Source organism: Sander lucioperca, chromosome 22 (assembly GCF_008315115.2).
Source record: "Sander lucioperca isolate FBNREF2018 chromosome 22, SLUC_FBN_1.2, whole genome shotgun sequence".
NCBI lineage: Eukaryota > Metazoa > Chordata > Actinopteri > Perciformes > Percidae > Sander > Sander lucioperca.
In genome coordinates, this window is record NC_050194.1 from 16,403,683 (window position 1) to 16,423,796 (window position 20,114).

At 40.4% G+C, this 20,114-nt stretch overlaps 1 protein-coding gene across 1 annotated transcript; it reads right to left on the minus strand.

Moving 5' to 3' along the window:
* Positions 1–12,641: 12,641 nt before the first annotated feature.
* LOC116061478 (neurogenic differentiation factor 2-like) lies at positions 12,642–16,219 on the minus strand. Its single transcript, XM_031315708.2, has 2 exons — positions 15,842–16,219; positions 12,642–14,027 (listed from the first exon to the last, which is right to left on the minus strand). The coding sequence occupies exon 2, from the start codon at positions 14,012–14,014 to the stop codon at positions 12,923–12,925; it is 1,092 nt and encodes a 363-aa protein (XP_031171568.2). The 5' UTR covers positions 14,015–14,027; positions 15,842–16,219; the 3' UTR covers positions 12,642–12,922.
* Between the last annotated feature and the right edge of the window lie 3,895 nt (positions 16,220–20,114).

Genomic DNA, 20,114 nt, shown 5'->3' on the forward strand with positions numbered 1-20,114 from the left:
AGGGAGTTTTCAAATAGCATTAACACACTTTCACAGCTACACAAGTATACCACAAACTGTCCTTATGAAGCTGGTTAGATACGTACAGTCCATATTAACCAACCTCTCTGTGGCACAGACATACTCTGGGGTGAAACTACTCTGTGTCCTCTCCAAGGGGGAAGGTTTAAAAAACATTTAATTAGGCCTTTGGCATGGCTTCACATTTAGCCTGGAGGTGTTGGAGGAGGTTTTACAGACTTCATCCCTTTTAGAGTCTCACAGATTAAACATTCATGAGAGCAATCAGCAGACCCTATGTGTCCTTTCCTGCTGTACAACTTCATCTGTAGTTTGTATAGCGTTATGTTCGTGTATTTTTATGTTGTTGAACGGTGCACTTATGTGGTATGCGCACTTTATTTTTACTGCCACTCTCCTGTACTGATGCAATAGTGAACTGTTTGTGAAACATAGTATATTGAAGTGTCATTTAAGTATGCATCATTTCATTCAAAGTGTGTATGTGAGTAATACCCTTCTGTTTGGTGGTGCCGGCCTAGAGAGGTATAGGATGGAAGGATGGTGCAGGAAGGCGGAGGAGGTTTGGGGAAGAAGGGTGGAATGGTGCGTGTGTGTGTGTGTGTGTGTGTGTGTGTGGGGGGGGGCAACAGATGGTACGCCACGCTGCGAGGGACATCGGCTGCCACGGGTGGGGGGGAGGTGGAGTGGGGGCAGATAAATGGGGGTGGGAGGGGGTACTTTTCCCCAAAGTGCCAGCAGGGATGACGAGGAGGGGGACAAACTGCATGAGTGTGTGTTTGCGTGTTTGTATGAGCGTGCCTGCGTCTCCATGTGTCAACGAAGAGCCATATTCAGACTTGAGTTTCTCATCGAGTGAGGTGAGAAGCCTTTGCCCCAGTGCTTCAAGCCCACTCACTGTGTCTGTAGACTCCCAGCATCGCAGAACAGACTATGACTGTTCTGCGATGCTGGGACTCCCCATGCACCAGCACACAGCTAGTTCACAGGCATCAAGACTGTACGAGGATGATGCTGAAATTACTCGTAACCCAGTTGTTGTGGTGAACTACTCCCACCCCCTCCCCACACACTCTTGTCTCTTCTACAACACCTATACATGCATAGACGCGCACATGCTCAAACACATGCACATAAACGCACAGACCAACCCCCAATTAAAGTGGCTGCCTGTAAACACACCAGCTTCAGTGGTATATATGGTGCTGCCTATTGAACAGATGTTGTGGAATTTAAGATGCAAAAGCACCCCTTCACCACCCCCCTATCCAACACACACACCCACACACACACACATATATATGCACACGCACACACAAACCCTCACTGTCTCCCTTCCCCCCCAGCTGGCCCTGCCATGAACGTGCCATGTGGCGCTCCATTCCCCCTGGCACTTCGACTCTGGCTGTGCCAACTCTGCCGCGTCTGGCCGCCGCCAACTGGAAAGACCAAGAACACAGCAGACTCAAAGTGGACTGTTTCTTTGTGTGTCTGGAAGTGTAAGTGTGTGTACCTGAAGATCACAACACTGACAAACTTGAGCTGTCAGTCTTTGTAACTGTTATTTATGTGGAAGAGAAGAGAGGATAATCTGACATTTTATTTTCCAGCGTGAAAAAGGACTAAAATGTCCAGTATGGTTAGGCGGAAGATGGGAATATGTGTGTGTGTACCTTCTGTATACTGTATAAGTGTACAGTGTATGCAGTGTGACTGTCAGTCTGTACATGCTGTGTGAATCCACTTGGAAATGGCGGTGGAATTCCTGTTACCATGGAGATGTCCAAGCTCATCTGTAATAAAAATTTCAACTTGAGAGAGATTAATTCAGGGGAAAGTGTTGATTTATTCATCCTGGTGGATACTGATGCACTCCCTCATTCGCTCTGATGTTCGACTGTGATGGCTGCCCATTCGATGCTGGTTTTCTTTTTTCAACCCATTTCACTGTTGAAATGTGGCTGCCGGTGCTGCCGCTGTGCTTTTCTGTCTTCCTCACAGGATAAGTTAAAAGGATAGGTCTAGTCATAGTTTCTGTTTTTCTTATAGTCAACAAATCCCATGAAAAGAATAAACCCAACAATCAATTGATCCAACTAACAAGTACTGTCTGTGTATCCAATGCCTGATACAGCTTGTTCTTTTGGGCCATAGAGCAACATTGTTATCCAAAAACTATTAAAAACACATCACTGAACCACACATTGCACTGGATGACATGTTCCTTCAGAAAATGGGCACTGTAGTTCATTTTGAGTCAATCCTACATGCACCATCCTGCTGCCATAACAACAAGTCCTCCAAATTAAAACAAAAAAACTACATCATTTGTCCATGGCCTCTAGAACGACAAATAGAAGTGTTTTCTGATCTGACGCTTCTGCCGACAGGACAGCAACATTTGTTTGGTGCATACCTAAACTGTTAAATCACTGTTGACGACTAAATCTGTTTTATGATGTGACATGTTTAGGTTTGTTTAGGTTTAGGGAAATATGGTTTGGGCTGAAATAAGTATTTTGTTAAATGTTAGATATGTTACCGGTTGTATAAGGAAAATTAAATTGTATTAAGAAAATTAATATCAGTCCATGTATCACTATGAAATTTCTTTTAGAACTCGCGAATATCAATATCAGTATCAGCCTTTAAAGTACTGTATGGGTCAGACTATAGTTAGGGGACCTTCATGGTTACAATAATAAACACTTGAGGTTAGGGAACAATTGTGGTCATTGTTAAATAAATACAATGACTTTCAGTTGGAAACAGGAAACTAACAGCAATCTCGTGAAGTCTGATGTTTTGTTGCCACCCACCCCGACCCCATCACTACACAGCCTGTATCACTCTGTAACAATGTCACCTGACTCCTTTGCTCCCGTCACAATTACAACGGCTGCAAGAGGACGCTGTCACTTTAACGTAAACTATGTTGTTTTGGGGCACATGCTGGCTGAAACAACTGCTGCAGTCCTTCTTCTTTTGCAATAATGAATCACTACAGCACCAAATGTGTATTAATCCACTGGTGAAAATAGTCTGCTAAAAATTTACAAAATTTACACAATTTACTCCAGTTTATGTAGCGTTTGCTAAAAACTACATTGCCTAGCTGTTTTAAGCAATTACTGTGACTTTTAAAAAAAAACATGGAAGCATATATTTGTGACCCATTTTAAAGATGTAGGCTATGTCTCCAGTGTGAATGAATGTGGCTTATGACATGTGACACTCATGTCAATTCACCTTGAAAGGTGGTCCTGCGTGCTAGGATTTATGTTCTCATACACATCGTTGCATTCATGTGTGCATATGCATGAGCATGTGTTCCATCTCTATGCAACCCTCAAGTCTCTCTTCAATTCAATGGATGACCCCTCTCCTTCCCTCCATGTGGTGATGGGAAGTGAGAGCTCCTCTCTTCATTCCTCTTCTCATAATCTCTTTTAATCTGAGAAAGCAGGCGTATGTCAATACCTCGTCTCAAGGCTGCCACCGGGACACACACTCCATCATGTTTACTTCTTCTCAGCATTCAAAGAGGGATCGAGGGAGACGGATTGGCAAGATAAAAAGAGGAAGAGAGAGAGAAAGAGGCCGGGCATAAGGTGGAGAGAGAAGGAGAGAGTGTAGGAAGTGGGCACTAACCCATGGGAAAGGCAGTGACATACAGTATAGGTTTGACTTGTAATAAACAGCATGAGAGAGTTATGTAAATAACAATACCATCTAATTACCAGAACATGATTGCCAGTTGATAGTCAGTTGCTAATTTACATAATACCGTACAGCTTGAATCATCAAGCTTTGGCAAACTTACATAATCAGGACAAACGTGACAAACGTATTAACAGCCAACACCTCAGAATGCTCTATATATACAAACACAGGATTATGTAATCAAAACCATGATAGAGAAAAGTATCCGTTGTTTCATGCTAAGGCAAAACATACAACACTTCTCTATCTGTTTCTGAGAAGGAGCAGAACATAAGATATACAAAGGTGATGTGGTAGCACAGTAAAACCCCATAAATATAGATTTGAAAAATAAGATGTGCTTTTTTCTTTAACAATGTAAAAGGATGTACTTATTGTGCTATAACAGACAGAGCTCTTCAGGTTTTACAGACAAGTTTAGAATAGATACCACAATATCTAAGGGTTTGATGTCTTTAAAGTCAGTGCCGAAAAAGGAGATGCAGCAAATAATTTACGTTTAAGTTGCGAAATGAGCCCTGCCGTTTTCTGTGCACAATTTTGTTGTTTGGAAGTAGACACAAATATCTCTCTCTCTCTCTCTCTCTCTCTCTCTCTCTCTCTCTCTCTCTCTCTCTCTCTCTCTATATATATATATATATATATATATATATATATATATATATATCTAAAGTGAGCTTACAAACCTCTTGTAAATTGGTACTTGGATAACCAAAATATTTTACAAAAGTCCATTGCTTTCTTGGTTTTAATGGCTTGTAGTGGTGAATTTAGTAATGATTTTATGATGTGATACTGCTGTGCTCTCATAACAGTTAGATCAAACAGTTGGCTAAAGCTTTTAGAAATCGGCTAAATAAATCAAGTTGTAACATGACTCTCCATGACTCGCAACAAGAAATTCCAAAACTGATGTTACTGTAATGGAAAAAAACATTGGACATCTAATGAAAATATAGCTAGAATATTCATTGTTTACACACATTGTGTACATGATATGTGTACATGATGTAATTTATGTAATTTATCTCCAAATATAATGCTCATGATATGTACAGTTAATTAACAGGACCAGATCTAAAACTACATAAAAATTCTTTTTGAATTGCTACCATTCTCTGCCACTTTGTGATCAGAGACTACACACGTTAAATATGCACAAATACACACATGGTCAAATGCACACTTAGAGGTCAGACCTACACAAAGTCGAAACCTGTGGGTGGCTGCTAAGTCAAGGCCAGCGACTAAAGAGATGTGTGTGTGTGTGTGTGTGCGTGTGTGTGTGTGTGTGTGTGTGTGTGTGTGTGTTGTGAGCATCTGCATGTGTGAGGGACACTGTGGTAGTCTCTGTATGTGTGTGAGAGTGTTTAAATTCAGTGACAGCTGTTCATTAGACCATTACAACCCCACACTGCTGATTCCTCTAAGCAGCAGACACCAGCAGAAAGAGATGATGGCACGAACTCTACGGGAAGGACAAGACACATTTCATAGCTGCAGAAAAACAGTCAAGCTATTTTTTGTCCATCTTTATTCTACAGATTTTCATTTTTATTCAAATATTTATAAAAAAATGAAAATGTTTCATTATATGCAATCTAGTGTCAATTAAAATAATTGGAAGCCATTCCTGACCTTCTTATCCTTCTTCTATTCTTCTCACTATTACTTATTGTTTGCTGTGCAGTGTGCACATCTGTTGGCTGTCGGCTGTATGTGAGTGGGACATTATGGAAATGTAGCCAGCATATATTTCACTGAATTTTAAATGAAATCTTTACACCTGGTAGATACTTGTCTTACTGTACTTACAGTACAGTCCTGTTTATTTTTAATAGTTGCACTTCAATGTTTTCATATATGGGAATGTTTTACCTACATCGAGGAAAACAGTTGAAATTATTTTTTCTGGTGACCAAGCAGCAAGACAATATTAGTGTTGATGTGACACAGAAATGAATAAAAGAAAAACTATTTAGAAAGACAGCTTTTATCCTGTCTTTATTTTTTTTTACTTTCACCTCCATCAAATTCATATAAGAAAACTATTCCGGGAGTCAGAGCAATGCCAGTGAACATAATACTTCTACTGAATGTTAGAGACATTTTACTCTTTATGTGTAAATAACTGTATTTAACCCTGTTGACAGCTAACAGCAACTGTGAGGCATTTATATATTCTTCTTGTTTAACAGCCAGTAATATGTTTAATTAATTTTGTAAGTCACATTGTAGAAATTGTGGATATTTAACTTTAAATAAAATGCTTCATGTGGCTCCAGACTATTACAGTAAGCTCTTCTGATATTAATAGTTATATTATTTACACCATGGCCTCTTGGACGTCACTCTGTTATGTGTGAGGTACAGGAGCAGCTCGGCAAGTCAGGGCACTTTGCTGCTATTAGATGGATTCAGAGAAAATGATACTCATTTACTTTCCCAGATTTTCTCAGCTGGGAGGAGATTTAAACCCACAGTCCCCAGATCGCCTCTCTAATCTTAACAGCTATCACCTCTGTGCTTCACCTTTGAGAATGATAACACCACACTTGGCAGTGAGCCTGGAAATGCATAGGCTACATAATAAACCTAACAAAAACAGTATATGGCGACTACTTTACACTGTTTCATCAGCAGAAAGGTTGACGACAGCATCACAGAGCCATCCATGCTCAAAAATCATGTCCACGTTTTGTTCTCAGTTAACATCAGTCCCAGTTATAACGTGTTAAAAACACCTAAACAAAAAAAAATTAAACGAGCCATCCAGCTGTTTTTCCTGACCTTCTAACTTGACCTGCATTCACATCTGGCAAGAATTCTCTACCACATAATGCTTAAAAAAAAAAAAAAAAAAATAGAAATTCAACAGTCTGGACTGCAGTGTGTCTTCAATCAAGACTTTCTCGAAGATGGCAGACAGAGAGACACACAATTGCAGGGTTGGGAACTGTTCTGTGTGTCGGGAGAACCAAATTGCATGGGCTCTGTGTGTGTGTGTGTGTGTGTGTGTGTGTGTGTGTGTACGCGCGCGTTGGTGTGTGTGCGCGCGTTGGTGTGTGTGCGCGCGTTGGTGTGTGTGTGTGTGTGTGTGTGTGTGGGTGACCAGCGATGAAGGAGCCAGGCGAGGGTGTGATGTACTTTAAGAATTTGAACGTGTTATATAGAAGTGACCATGTGCCATGAGTGAGAAAAACTGGAGAGAAGAAAGTAAAGAGAACAGAAAGGTGAGGGGAAAAAGTGATATGCTGGGACTGTGAAAGTGCTGTGTGAGGAAATAAATAAGTGATCAGTGTGTGATGAAAGAAAAGAGGGAGTTAATGTAAGTTTTAGTGTGGGATGAAGCTGGGATGGGGAAAGGGGAGAGGAAGGGGGAACAAAAAGAAGCAAACATGCCATGCAGAGAAGGAGAGGAGACAGAGGGAAAGAGGGGAAAAAGGAGCAGAGGAGCGAGGGCAATGAGCTGGATTGAATACCATCTGACAGGTCCAGCTGGGAGTTTGCCCACCCCGCAGCACCGCAAAACCCCTCAATATGGAGGCCAATTACTGCTGCCCGCGTGACCGTGGCATGGCAGCATCAGAGACGTAACCCTCCTCCTCGCCTCTCCTTTCCCTTTTCCTCTGCCTCCCCCCTCTTCCTCCCCTCCTCATTTCCTCACACTCCCCAAAAAAATAAATAAAAAACACTCCCACCATCTGTGCAGAGTGACAACAACCTCTATACCCTACCATGCACAACACAGACTGTACACTGCACACACACACACACACACCTGGGGCAAACCCACACATCAAACATGACAAATCCTCACTCATGGGCTCTATGCTTTTATACTCGACAGCAAGTCTGTGGGTAGTTTGGTTTAGATGTGTGTTTGAGTGTGTGTGTGTGTGCGTGTGTGTGTGTGTGTGTGTGTGTGTGTGTGGGTGTGTGTGTGTGTGTGTGTGTCCAAAATAAACACAGTAAGGTCTGACTTTCATACCTTATGCATGTTTTTTTCTCCCTTGTAACAAACAAAGACAGTTAGCCACAAGCAGGGATGGACATTCACGGTGCACACTGTCCAATCTCACACACACACACACACACACACACACACACACACACACACACACACACACACACACACACACACACACACAACCATTGTTCCACAGATGCAGTGGAATTTCACCCTATGCCAGCCTCATCGCTCTACACAGAGCTGGGGCGTGGCGCTCAGGCTGGCAGGGTGGTGATGATGGTGGGAGGGTACAGGGTGGGTGAGCATGATGCAGTGGCACCCGATGCCCATTGCGGTGGAGGTTCGTTGGGAGGACTCCCAAATTTAGCCCTGTGTGCACCCAGACATGCTCGTCTAAGTGGTGTTTTTTGTTTTTGTTGCCCTCTCTTCAACTGGTGTGTGGAATAAAAGGGGAGTGGATGACACATAAAACATGTTGCATTTATATCATAGAGCTTTCAACTGTCACACACACCCACACACACACACACACACACACACACACACACACACACACACACACACAGACACACACACACACACACACTGCACGGACTGTGTCACTCATCTTTTAATATTAAAATTGTTGTTTTGAGGTTTATTTCTGGTTCCCACCTCTGCCACTGCCCTCTCAGAACGCTCTATGTTATGATTATGACACTGATTAGACCTGTGAAATATTTTTCGAGATTAATCCCAAAATAATTAATCCTGTAAATGTTAACCTAATCTGATAAATGGGAGTAAAACTCTCCAGATGGAGATTTATGAGTAGGCCTGGGCCTACTTTGTGTTGTGTTTCCAGTGCTGCGATTTTAGCGGATCAGTTGATCATTTTTAAAGCAGTTAAATGGAGCTCTGTGCGGGATTATTTAATTACAGTAATTGCATGGTATTTTATAAACATTCATTCGAACAATTACGTTTGAATAGGATCCCGATTAATTGATTTTATGGACTTTAGTTACGTCAGTTAAGCCCAATTTGTCATAGATATTATAACCATTACATTATGATGATGTCCGCCCACTTGGCTGTTGTGCATCTAGGCTACTATTAAACTCGGAAAAATATGAATAAACATAGGGTACATCATAATAAGGAATTAATGAAATAATCCGTTTAGCCTGAGATCCATACAGGTATTCAGTGATTAACAAGGGTTAATTCACGTCAATTCAAGTCGTTCTTTTCTGTAATAATAATACAAATTATCATAATAACAATAGCCTAATAATCATATGCGTTTTTATTGAATTAATCCCACTTAGAGTTTTGGGTAAAACTGAATTTTCTCAATGAGGCTAGACCCACAGGTGAGTTTTACGGGTTAAAAGTTATACGCAGTTTAAAAGTCTGCTGCAGAAGCGACTGACAGGATTTTTAAAACACAGTAGAGATATCCGATTAGTTTCTTAGTTTTTGCGTGACCGGTAAAAAGGTCTCTTTTTTTCCGGGGCGGCGCGTGGACACTCAGCCTCCTTTAACGGCGAGAATAATGAACAGATGCTGAGTGAATTAGGAAAGAAATACTGGGTCCCTCCCACAAGGGCCACATTGGCAGGGGCCGCCTGGCTGCCACGTGGCGCAGCTGGCACCGGGGTTGGTGATGGTGGGCTTTACTGGTCTCTGGCTTTACTGGTGCTCAGACATTTAGCGACTTGGCACCGCGATCCGCCATCAAATCCTCTGCCAGCCGTCGCCCCTCCTCACTAAAAAAACTATCTGAGAGGTTAGAGCAGAAAGTAAAATCAGAAAGCGGTCTCTCACCTTGTCCTCCGAGGCCTGCCTTTCACACGGGGCGGGAAACTAAAATGGACTAATCATGAAACAGAGGGATGCTGAGAAGAAACTACGGTAGTTTCAGTATTATTAAAAGTATTATATGGTGACCTAATTCTATCCGACACAAAACTCCAACATGATTACATATTCAAATGTCTGCACTCACTCGTACAAGTGTCTGAGGATTTTTCGTTTTGCATTTATTGAGTGAGTTATGATTTCATAAAAAAAAGTGAAAACACGTCCATCTAAGAAAGGAAATCTAAATAGTTCATTTTCAAGACTTGAATTTTACCATACCAAAGTGTCTACATACTGTATGATACCTGCGGCCTCCATGACCAAAATGATAAATGTCAACTACCTTTAAAAAAAATGGAAGGGGTAACCTTAAAGTAGTAAATACATTCTTAAATCTTAAGTCTCTAAAGTATTAATGTTCGTCAAATTGGACAACAGTAGGCTATATTCAAGTTACTAGTTTTTGTAGTGGAAAACGCCCTGATTTAATTTTAATATAAACTCGGCTAATTTCTATAAACAAAATCAAATTGTTAATGGATATCCTGTTAATGTTAGAGAAAAGCAAACCTGTTATATTTGAGAACAGAAAAAAGTTAGCTGCAATATATAACTATATATATATATATATATATATATATATATATATATATATATATATATATATATATATATATATATATATACAATCTCTTAAAAATAATTTTTTTAAAACATCCTTTTGCTTGTTGATCCTTGATCAGATTTGCAGCCTTTCCAATTATTACATCAGGCTTTCAAATTTGTTTATTTGTTTGTCTATTTATTTATTATTGGTGGTGGCAGTAACCATTTTGACTGTGTATATAATCTGTGGTGTGTAAAGTGTGTGTGTGTGTGTGTGTGTGTGTGTGTGTGTGTGTGTGTGTGTGTGTGTGTGTGTGTGTGTGTGTGTGTGTCCATTATGCCATCCCTGGGCTTCTTCATTTCAAACCAACGGACCATTGATTCACCTGATTTTGCACCTGCCCAACTCTTTCATTGATCTGGTGAGTCAGATGGGCTATTTAGACAACAAGGAAATCAAATAAAAAAATATTAAAATAAATGGATATTTTGAATATAACTCATTGCCATGTAGAATCTGCTTACATCTCTTCTGTTCCTTTTTTTTGGCCTGGGTCAGTGCTGGATGGGACAGTTTCCACCCTGCGGTGCCCGGTGCTGATTTCCCCTGGACGTCCGCAACAACATATGGGACCCAGGGCAGCGGTCCAAAGATGGAGCCTGCTCCCACTACTGATTTGAGAAATCACCAATGATGTGACCTAGCCTACATAAACTCAAAGTGTCAACTATTTAAACATTGTTTAAAATACCAGCAATGTCCATCTATTGCAATTTTAAACAGCCTGTATTTAATATTTTCAGAACTGCCAGTGAAAATATAAGCTTTTGCAGTAAGGCTTTTTTAAATTTTGGTAGGACAAAAAAATAAAAGGTTTATCAAGCAGTCCATTATTTATTCATTTTTTGGTTAGTGCTGATATGTTAATGAATTACTTGGAAATATGTGAGTTGTTAACAAGATAATTGCACTATTTACACTCACCTGGGGAGTCTTGACAGGTGCTTGGTAATCAAACCATGCTGATGTGACCAGGCCCACATGTGCTGAGCACTTACATCTAAAAATGCACTTTGTGTGTGCATTATGTCAAGTCTCAGTAGCTGAGAGTGTGGCTGAGGCCTTTTGCTCACTTTCTAACTCATCTATTATATTGCTGAATGTACTGAAGGCTTTGCGTCAAAGAACACACAAAATGGTAAAAAAATGTCTGTTTGCTTTTAATCGGTGTTCTAAGTCTCTATTGGCTTCAAAGAGCTCATTGTAGTTTAAAATCATCTGGTGTATGGGTCAGTTGCTGTTTTGTTGAGTGTATCAATGACTTGAAATGTTTTCTGTTAAAACAAGAAAAAGAAACTGCTACATGAAGATAGTTTGTTGTCATTATTTCCAAACTTCCCTGTTGCTAACCAACAATTTTGCAGATCAGGTCCATCTGATCTGAATAAGCACAGCATCTCAATCTCACTAATTCAATAATTATTAGCCCATGTTGATCTCTAAGGAAATGTACCTTTAGCACATTTGACAGGATAAGGTCCTTATGACTTGTAAGTCCAATTAAGGACACTTCCAAGTTCAAAGCTGCAGGATGTCCAAGCTGGAGTGTGAGAATAAAACAAAAAGTGGTCTAAAAAAAATACGGTCTATTTCTTTGTCTCAGGCTTTTCAGAGTTATTACCATTTGTAGTGTGTATTCTGCTTATTCTATCAATTTCTTGTTTATTTTCTGTATAATAACTGTCAAATATCCAGTGTTTTCTTGGATGATTTCAGTACAGGCATTTTGTCAAATTTAACTTCAATTATTAGTCAATACACCATTTCAGATTTGTTTGGCTGTCAGAGTTCTCTGGCCCTGTTCTTCAGATATTTTAGATGCTACAGGCCAAGGCATTTATTTTTACTTAAATTAATAATTGTGTACAATGTGCCTCTTGTCATTCATGACAATATTTTGTATTTAACCCAGCCTATACATTCTTAATTTGTAAAATTAAAATTAAGTTAAATCTCAGGATTTCACCTTTATGCACAGTAGACAGGGTGGTATTTTGGATTGAATTCAAATAGCTTTACCAGAAAGCCAAGCTAAGCAAGATCACTTTTATCATATTCTTGGCATTAATGATATAGACTGCACAATCTCGACAGCTAAACCCTTCGATTTCAATGTTTGATTTAAATAAACAAAAAAACATAAGTAACTCAAATATTTTTTGAAATTCCAGTTGAAACCAGTATCCATTTTGTTTTTGTCACTGACTTGCAGCCAAAGACTCTCAATTACATTATTTTGGACGAGTTTTTTATTTGTGTGGAAGCTTTTTTTGAACCTAAATTGTATTTTTAAACTAAGATTATTTCATGAAAACGCCAGAGCCACTTTCTGTCTACGTGTAAATATCCACACAGCCCGAGAGTTAAAGCCCCCCCTTACTGTATGTTGACAAGAAGAGTTGTTCGATCATATCAGACAGTTATAAAACATGTTTTTATTTTTGTTGTATGTGTCATAACATGTTTAGGCCTTTACATCTGTATGTCAATTGCACTCATTCTGGATACAGGATATTACTGGACACACTGATAGGATGTACAACAGTATAGGGATGACATCAGTAGAATACAGAAGGTAATCAGAGGACTTTTTCTTCCATCTCTCATCCTTTCAGAAGCTTCTCTTGTTTCCCAAACAATATTACACGTTATAAGATTGTCATTATAAGATCAATGCGTCCGATTGTAAGGGCTCAGTTGTGGAAAAAAGCATTGAGATCCTCATACGGCGGCGCCCTGTCATGGTGCAAGTGCACGTCGTGGAAAGGTGGAATGTTTTCCGAGTGCGCGCCGCCACTGCGCGGCGCTCCCGAGGGCCCATAAGGTATGCTGTGGCTGGGCCGAGACGTGGTCAGTCCGGAATAATGCATAGAGTAATGATAGTTCCTGTCTGCCTCAGAAGGCTCCTGCTGTCTTCCGGACAGTCCGCCATTCAGGCAGACGGGCGGGCTGTGCGGGGCCTCGTAGTCCGGGCTGCTATAGTCAGGGGACGTCCCACCCGGCGGGTACACGGCCTCGTACCCAGGAGCGTAGGAATGGCTCCGCACATTAAGCGCACTGCTTCCGGGCTGATAATGAGGACTGGAGATGCGAGAACACCGGTAGGAGTAGGGATGGACGGAGAAAGGAGAGCTGGGCATGTGGAAGCGGGCTCCATCTGAACACGGTTCAGTCAGGAAGTTTCTGGTATTGAGCTGCAGACAGCCTGCCACCAGGTTGGTAGTGGGCTGGGACAGGCCTTTACACAACATCTGCACGTAAGCCACCACATCTGGCCGTTTCCCATTGCGTAAAATCTCCCCAAGGGCTAATATATAATTCTTGGCGAGCCTCAGAGTCTCTATCTTGGAGAGTTTTTGGGTTTTGGAGTAGCATGGCACCACTTTACGCAGATTGTCCAGCGCAGAATTCAAGTCGTGCATGCGCGTGCGCTCCCGCGCATTTGCCTTCATTCGACGCACCTTGGAGCGCTCCACGCGCGCCGCTGTCATTTTGCGTTTCTTTGGGCCGCGCTTCTTGGGTTTGTCTCCACTGTTCTCACCGTCGCACTCCCCTTCCTCAGCCTCATCATCCTCATCATCGTCGCCGGCCATCTCAGACTCAGCTCGACTGCTGCCTTCCAGTGGCTCGTCCAGGTCGTCGTCGTCGTCGTCGTCGTCCTCGAGGTGACAAGGCTCGTGCTCTCCGTCCTTGTCCTTGCACTCGTCGTTCTCATTGTCCGCCACCCAGTCAGCTGCGAGCCTCTGGACGTCCGGCAGGACCTCGCTGAACAGACGGCTCAACATCGTGGCAAGCAACCTGCAAGAGACACAGTCGACACTTTATATGGACTGTTTTGCTCCCTGCTGTTGTTTACGCACCCATAGACGCGCTGTCTTAGTGAGCTCCCACAAGGCCGTAGGGTGTATATGTCCCGTACCCAAGGCAAATAGACTATACTTAGCCTACACAAATTAAACGGCCTGTGGTAGCCTATTTACCATCAAGTTTATAATTTGTTTTCATGTTATCCTATGATTCCAGTTAATTAATATAAGGTTGAACTGGGGAAATTGGGCCTTAATACAAATCTCAGTTTTAAAGGTTTGTTAATGATTTTAATGATCCCCATCTTTTTATTATAACAACGATTTGAGGGGAGGGAATAGTCTTTTAATTTGTATGTATTTTTTTTTAATCAAATGTGATTATTTTAATGGTGAAAAAGCAACAGTCTGGGCCACCCCTCGGCCTCCACATGTGCCTCGGTCTGTGCCCTCCAGCAGTCCGGCACAGGGAGCGGGGCTGGCCTGCTGCAGCAGGTCCCCCAGGGACGCATCCCCCGTCCTATAAATTACCAACCTGGAGGAATTCCAGCACAGCCGAGACTCACTGGACCACAGGGTCCCAAACATTTTTATGGCTCTGAATTAACAGGTTTTTTATACAATCCGCTTTAAAATGACTTCATCCAAAAGAGCGCCACTTGAGAAGATTTCTGTGATTAAAAAATACCCATAATTATATACGAATAGTCGCAAATATTTCATTAAGTGTAATAATAATAATAAAGATGTCTTTAGGACCAGAGCCTCTGCAGGTTCCTGAAGCCCATTTATCACTCTAGACCATGCAGTCCACACACAAAAAACCCAAGCTGACATTTTCCTTTGCTAAACTTTAGTCCGTATAGACTCGCAGTTACACGTCTGAAAGAAGGCGATGGAGTGGACTTTACATATTGATCTACTGCTTAATTAGAAAAGTAGATTATATGTTAATCAAAGCTATCTAAAGGGCCACAAGGCGAGGTATTATATGATATTTGATCATCATTCGTTTAAAAGCTTATATTTCCCCTATTCAGGATTAATGGTCACATTGACCAATCATTCAGGCTAAACAGACAAGTTACTTATAAAAGCAACATTTTATATATATATATATATATATATATATATATATATATATATATATATATATATATATAAAATAGCTGTAACATCCCAAATCGGATATTTCCAATATTCTGAGCTCAGCTGTGCTGTGGAGTCCATCTTTTTTCTTCTAATCTTGTAAGCACAATGTAATTAATGCAAACCAATACCTTGTCAATTAGCCTGTGTATCTCTATGGAGAATTCTACCCCCACAGTGCTCTGACGCGCGTCGTGTAGGAACACACACACACACACACACACACACACACACACACACACACACACACACACACACACACACACACACACACACACACACACACACCTAATGTTTTTATTCTACGATTTTCTAATGACATTTAATAAAATACACTCTCCAGTGCTCATAACGTAATCTATCTATCTCTAGAGATCAATGTGGATTCGTACATTTATGCAAACAAAATCTATCAAATTAAACGTAGTTGGGTGACTAATATTGATAAAACCGTCGATAAAGAGCCCGAAGAAGAGATTAAAAGCTATTGTCGTATGCGAGAAAAAGATGCGAGAGATGTCAGAAAAAAAAATGAGTCCCTTAATTTGATACTCTGCCACTCTAATTCCTCCCTCACAATACAACATGCACAAAGACGAAAACAAATCTTGATCCATATCTGATATGTCTCTTATTGATTTGAAATGTGCAACCTACCTCCGTGGTGGAGCTCAGTGACGGGGCAAAGCGGGTTTGTTTACACCATCTCTCTCCGGGTGGGCATCACATCCACACGCCCTGCACGGATGCTTCTGCAGGCGAGGCGCTGTGTTCTGCTCTCACACCTCTCTCTCCTCTCTTGCCGCCCTGCTCTGTCTGCTGCTGCTGCTATCCCCAGCCCAAACGCGTGGAGGGATCCGTGTGGCACCTCAGAGGCAGGACTGGGTGGGTTACATACCAGCTCTGATGCCAGGCCCATATGGCTGGCACGTCATTGGCAAGAGCCATCACATGAGAGCCGGTGATTGACATGCGGCCGCATTCACAGAGACTGGCTTCCCCTGGGGGAGAGGGACTCGCCATCTGTCACTGAGCTGAAAGAGAAAATGGAATAAGAAGTGAATGGCACAAAAAAACCGCACTGGATTCAAACAGCTTCTGTTAGCCTCCATCTTTGGGAAAAAACGGGGTTAATCTCGTATAGACGGTTTATGAAAACAATCCCCTTAGAGAAATAATTATAGCAATCCTATTATGATCAATTTTAGAATGATATCAGTAAAATAATTTTGGGTTGTTATAGGATTACTTATCGGCTACTGATTTTGTTGGATAGGGAAACCAAATAATCCCCATGAGCCCTATGGGAAAATGTATTAAATATTTTAATTTTACAATTAGAAGAATTAACAGGCCATAGGAACATTTAGATCCCCATATAAATGTTACAAGGGAAAGCCGAGTTTCCAACATAAGAGAGAAAACTGTCTTCACAAGGCCTGGAATAAATAAGGGACCCGCCATAAAGATCAGAGTCAGGGTGCAATTGCCTAAACGAGTCAATTGAACTGAGCCAAGCAGAGCGTCTTGGTTTGGGTTGCCAGGCCTGGCACAGGTGCTGGTGGGCGGGCTGGTGCCAAAGGTGGCAGAGGCACAGATTGCACAGAGAGGCCAGAAGATGGGGCAGGACAAGAGAGAGGGAGAAAATAAGAATGCATTTTTTTTTTTTTTTTTTTTTTTAGAAAAGGTAGGCTTATCATCACCATAATGTTGGTGAAGTACAGTTTATTGGCTCCTGTCACATTTTCAATGAAACAACGAAAAATGTTAGAATAATTAGGTCAATGTATTTCTGGTTATGGTTGTCCAGATGAAGAGCCAGGGTCACACCCTGACATGGTGCCCCTGTGTTATTATCCTGAGGGACACAAATGTAAAGACTTGTCATTGAATTTGACTAATTTATTAGTCCCAAAAAGCCCATCCTCTTTAGTCTTAGTCTTTTTTTCCAGGCTGTAATGAAATGTATTTCCAGAGAGGCATGTGTTCTTTTCTAAGTAACAATATAAAGACAATACTAACAAAACAGTTGGCATTTTGTTTCATGTAGAACATTATGTCATTACTAAAATGATACATATCAAATTGACTAATGAGGAGCTAAAGATGCACATCTGTTTCCCCATAAAATACTGATTTCATTATGATGATTTAGTTCTAGAATTGCAAGGTTTTCATGTTTTATGTTACAAACCATCATGCAATTACTTTCACAGCAAAGTGTGAATCCAATACTATACTGACCAAATTAGTTGTGCTGTTTTTACCAACCACGAATGACAAAAAACTGTGTTTTAACTTTAGAAAGAGCTTCAACAATTAAAACCTAGATATGAGTCTGTTTTATGGTTTCGTTTTACTCAGATTGGCTTTGAATGGTTCATTTCAAGAGGAACATGTTGAGGTCAAGAGATGTTTTGAGTTTAAAATTAAGTATAAAACTTCAACTTTGGGTCATAACCGCTCGGCCTTGGGTTTCATAAGTAACCTTGAAATAATAAAATGTACTTTACATTATCAGTCAATTGTATGGTTAAGCTCACACAGGAGCAGGGTCTCTCAGTAGATGTGCTTTTCTGTAATTACGTGTGGGGGACATCTACTGGTGGTAAAAGGTTAGTGCATGTCTGGGTAAAAAGTGATGTAATTCCCTTTGCTCAATATTAATAATGGTATGGAGTGAGGCCTTTGTATAGTAATGTGTCGCAGATATTATTTTGCTAATGATAAATGATAACTTTGTGAGTGTTTGACAACTATGTCTAAATATCAGATGTTGTCAACCTATTTCCTGTATTATTTTTTTTCAAACTTTTTTTATTTAAGTTTACATTTTTACAACAGGTGACCCATAGCACAGGTCATGGTGAACAAGGCATAGTGAAAACAGTGTGTAATTTCCCTACAAGTCCCCTACCCACCCACAAACCAACCCAGTTCAGGTCCAAAACAGACGGGGACACACAACACAGACCCATGCACACTGACAAACACACACCAGTAAGGGCACATAACATACAAACAATAAAAGTAAAAAAGATAGATATGGCGTCAAGTGGAGCGGTCCAGAAGGAGCTCAGTCCTCCAAGTCAGGAGATAAGCTGAGGGAGTCAACGAGTTCTATTTCCTGTATTTTGAGGAGCTTTTACAAATAATAGGATATTGTTATTTGAAATGTTAGGTATCTCAATTAAATACAAAACGTTATTCCAGCCTGTTTAATTTAGAAATAAATGCCACTGTTTTTTTCCAGAGTTGTCTGATATAATATTCTAAGATCATAGGCATTCCACAAAAACATCTGATCTTTATATACAATTGTGGAAAGAAAATCCAACTTCATCCAGAATGCCTTCCACCCCATCCACCAAAGCTTTGAGCTATTACCATCAGGAAGAAGGTTCAGAGTGCCTCTGGCTAAAAAGTCATTATACAACAAATCCTTCATTCCCAATGCAATACATATACAAAACTCATGCTACTGACACATCACACACACTCTGCCTTCAATCAAAAGAAAATGTTCTAACATGGCAACGTATTAGACAATAAAGCTTTTTGAATTTTGAATCTTGAAACATTTGAAAACAAAATGTCTTAATTACATAATATCCATACATCTTCTTCCGCTTATCCGGTAACGGGTCGCGGGGGTAGCAGCTCCAGCAGCTATAATATCCTCCAGAATATTCAGATCCTCTGCTATATTTTGATCATGAACGTTTGCAAAGTTCATATAGAAACCAGTCATTTCATAATCAATAATACCTTTTAAAATGTAATACCAGTGGTGGAAAGTACTTAAGTGTATTTACTCAAGTACTGTACTGTACAAATTTGAGGTACTTGTACTTTACTATTTTATGCTACTATTACTACTACTAATAATTCTACTTTACATTATGGAGGCTAATATTGTACTTTTTACTCCATTTATTTGAGAATTTTAGTTACTAGTTACTTTTGCAGATTTAGATTATTTCTACAAAATATAAATCAACTAATACATTATGATGCATTTTTATGGATTAATCTACCTAGCAGTACAGAAAGTACTTCAGCTCCAACTTTACCAGCTGTAACATTAAAGTGGTGATAATCCAAATATATATTAGCCTAAATAGTATTCTAAAATTGGCCATTCTGCACAATGAACACTTTTACTTATACTCTTAGTACATGTTGATACAAATACTTTTTTACTTTGACCACAGTAACATTTCTGAATACTTCTTCCACCACTGTTTAACAGCAGTAAATCATAAGGGACTGTTGTAAGTAGGTTGGCGCCTCCTAGTGGTGTAATGAAATAAGACACTGTGGCAGACAGCAATGCTCACCACTTTACTGAGTCACACTGATAGATTACACTTTACAGTTATCTTTTGCGGTTATACTACTATAATCCTGTATATTATTTATCTGCAGATCTGAACAGTTTAATGCTGTCTGAGTGATTGATAGTAACATGGAATGCTGTGTATTTAAGTACAGTATATGAAAACCTCTTGTTTTATTCATTCTTCATATCACACCTTGTTTCAGGTGAGGCAGCATTTACGTGTTGTAAATGCTCATAAACAGGACATATGTTTGTTTTTCAAGGACACCAGTTGGACTGAGAGTGAATTGAGCCACAGATGGGCTGTGTTTTTTGTTTTTTACATTTCCAAGGTGGAAGTTTTACTTTTCATCTAAGACCTTCCACAGCAAGTCTGAGTTTGCTGTCAGCAGCAACTCTCCCCGGAGCTGGCAGACATCCAGAGCCTTTCTCAAGTTCACTTTGGCACAGGGTGAACCTGTGGGTGGCTTAAAAGATGGGACACCCTGGTCACAGGATAGTCAGCTGCTTCTCCAATCTAACTGCATGAGATCTTACAGAGATGAAATTACACTTTTTCTTGCTTGCCATGTTTCTCTTCCTTTCACC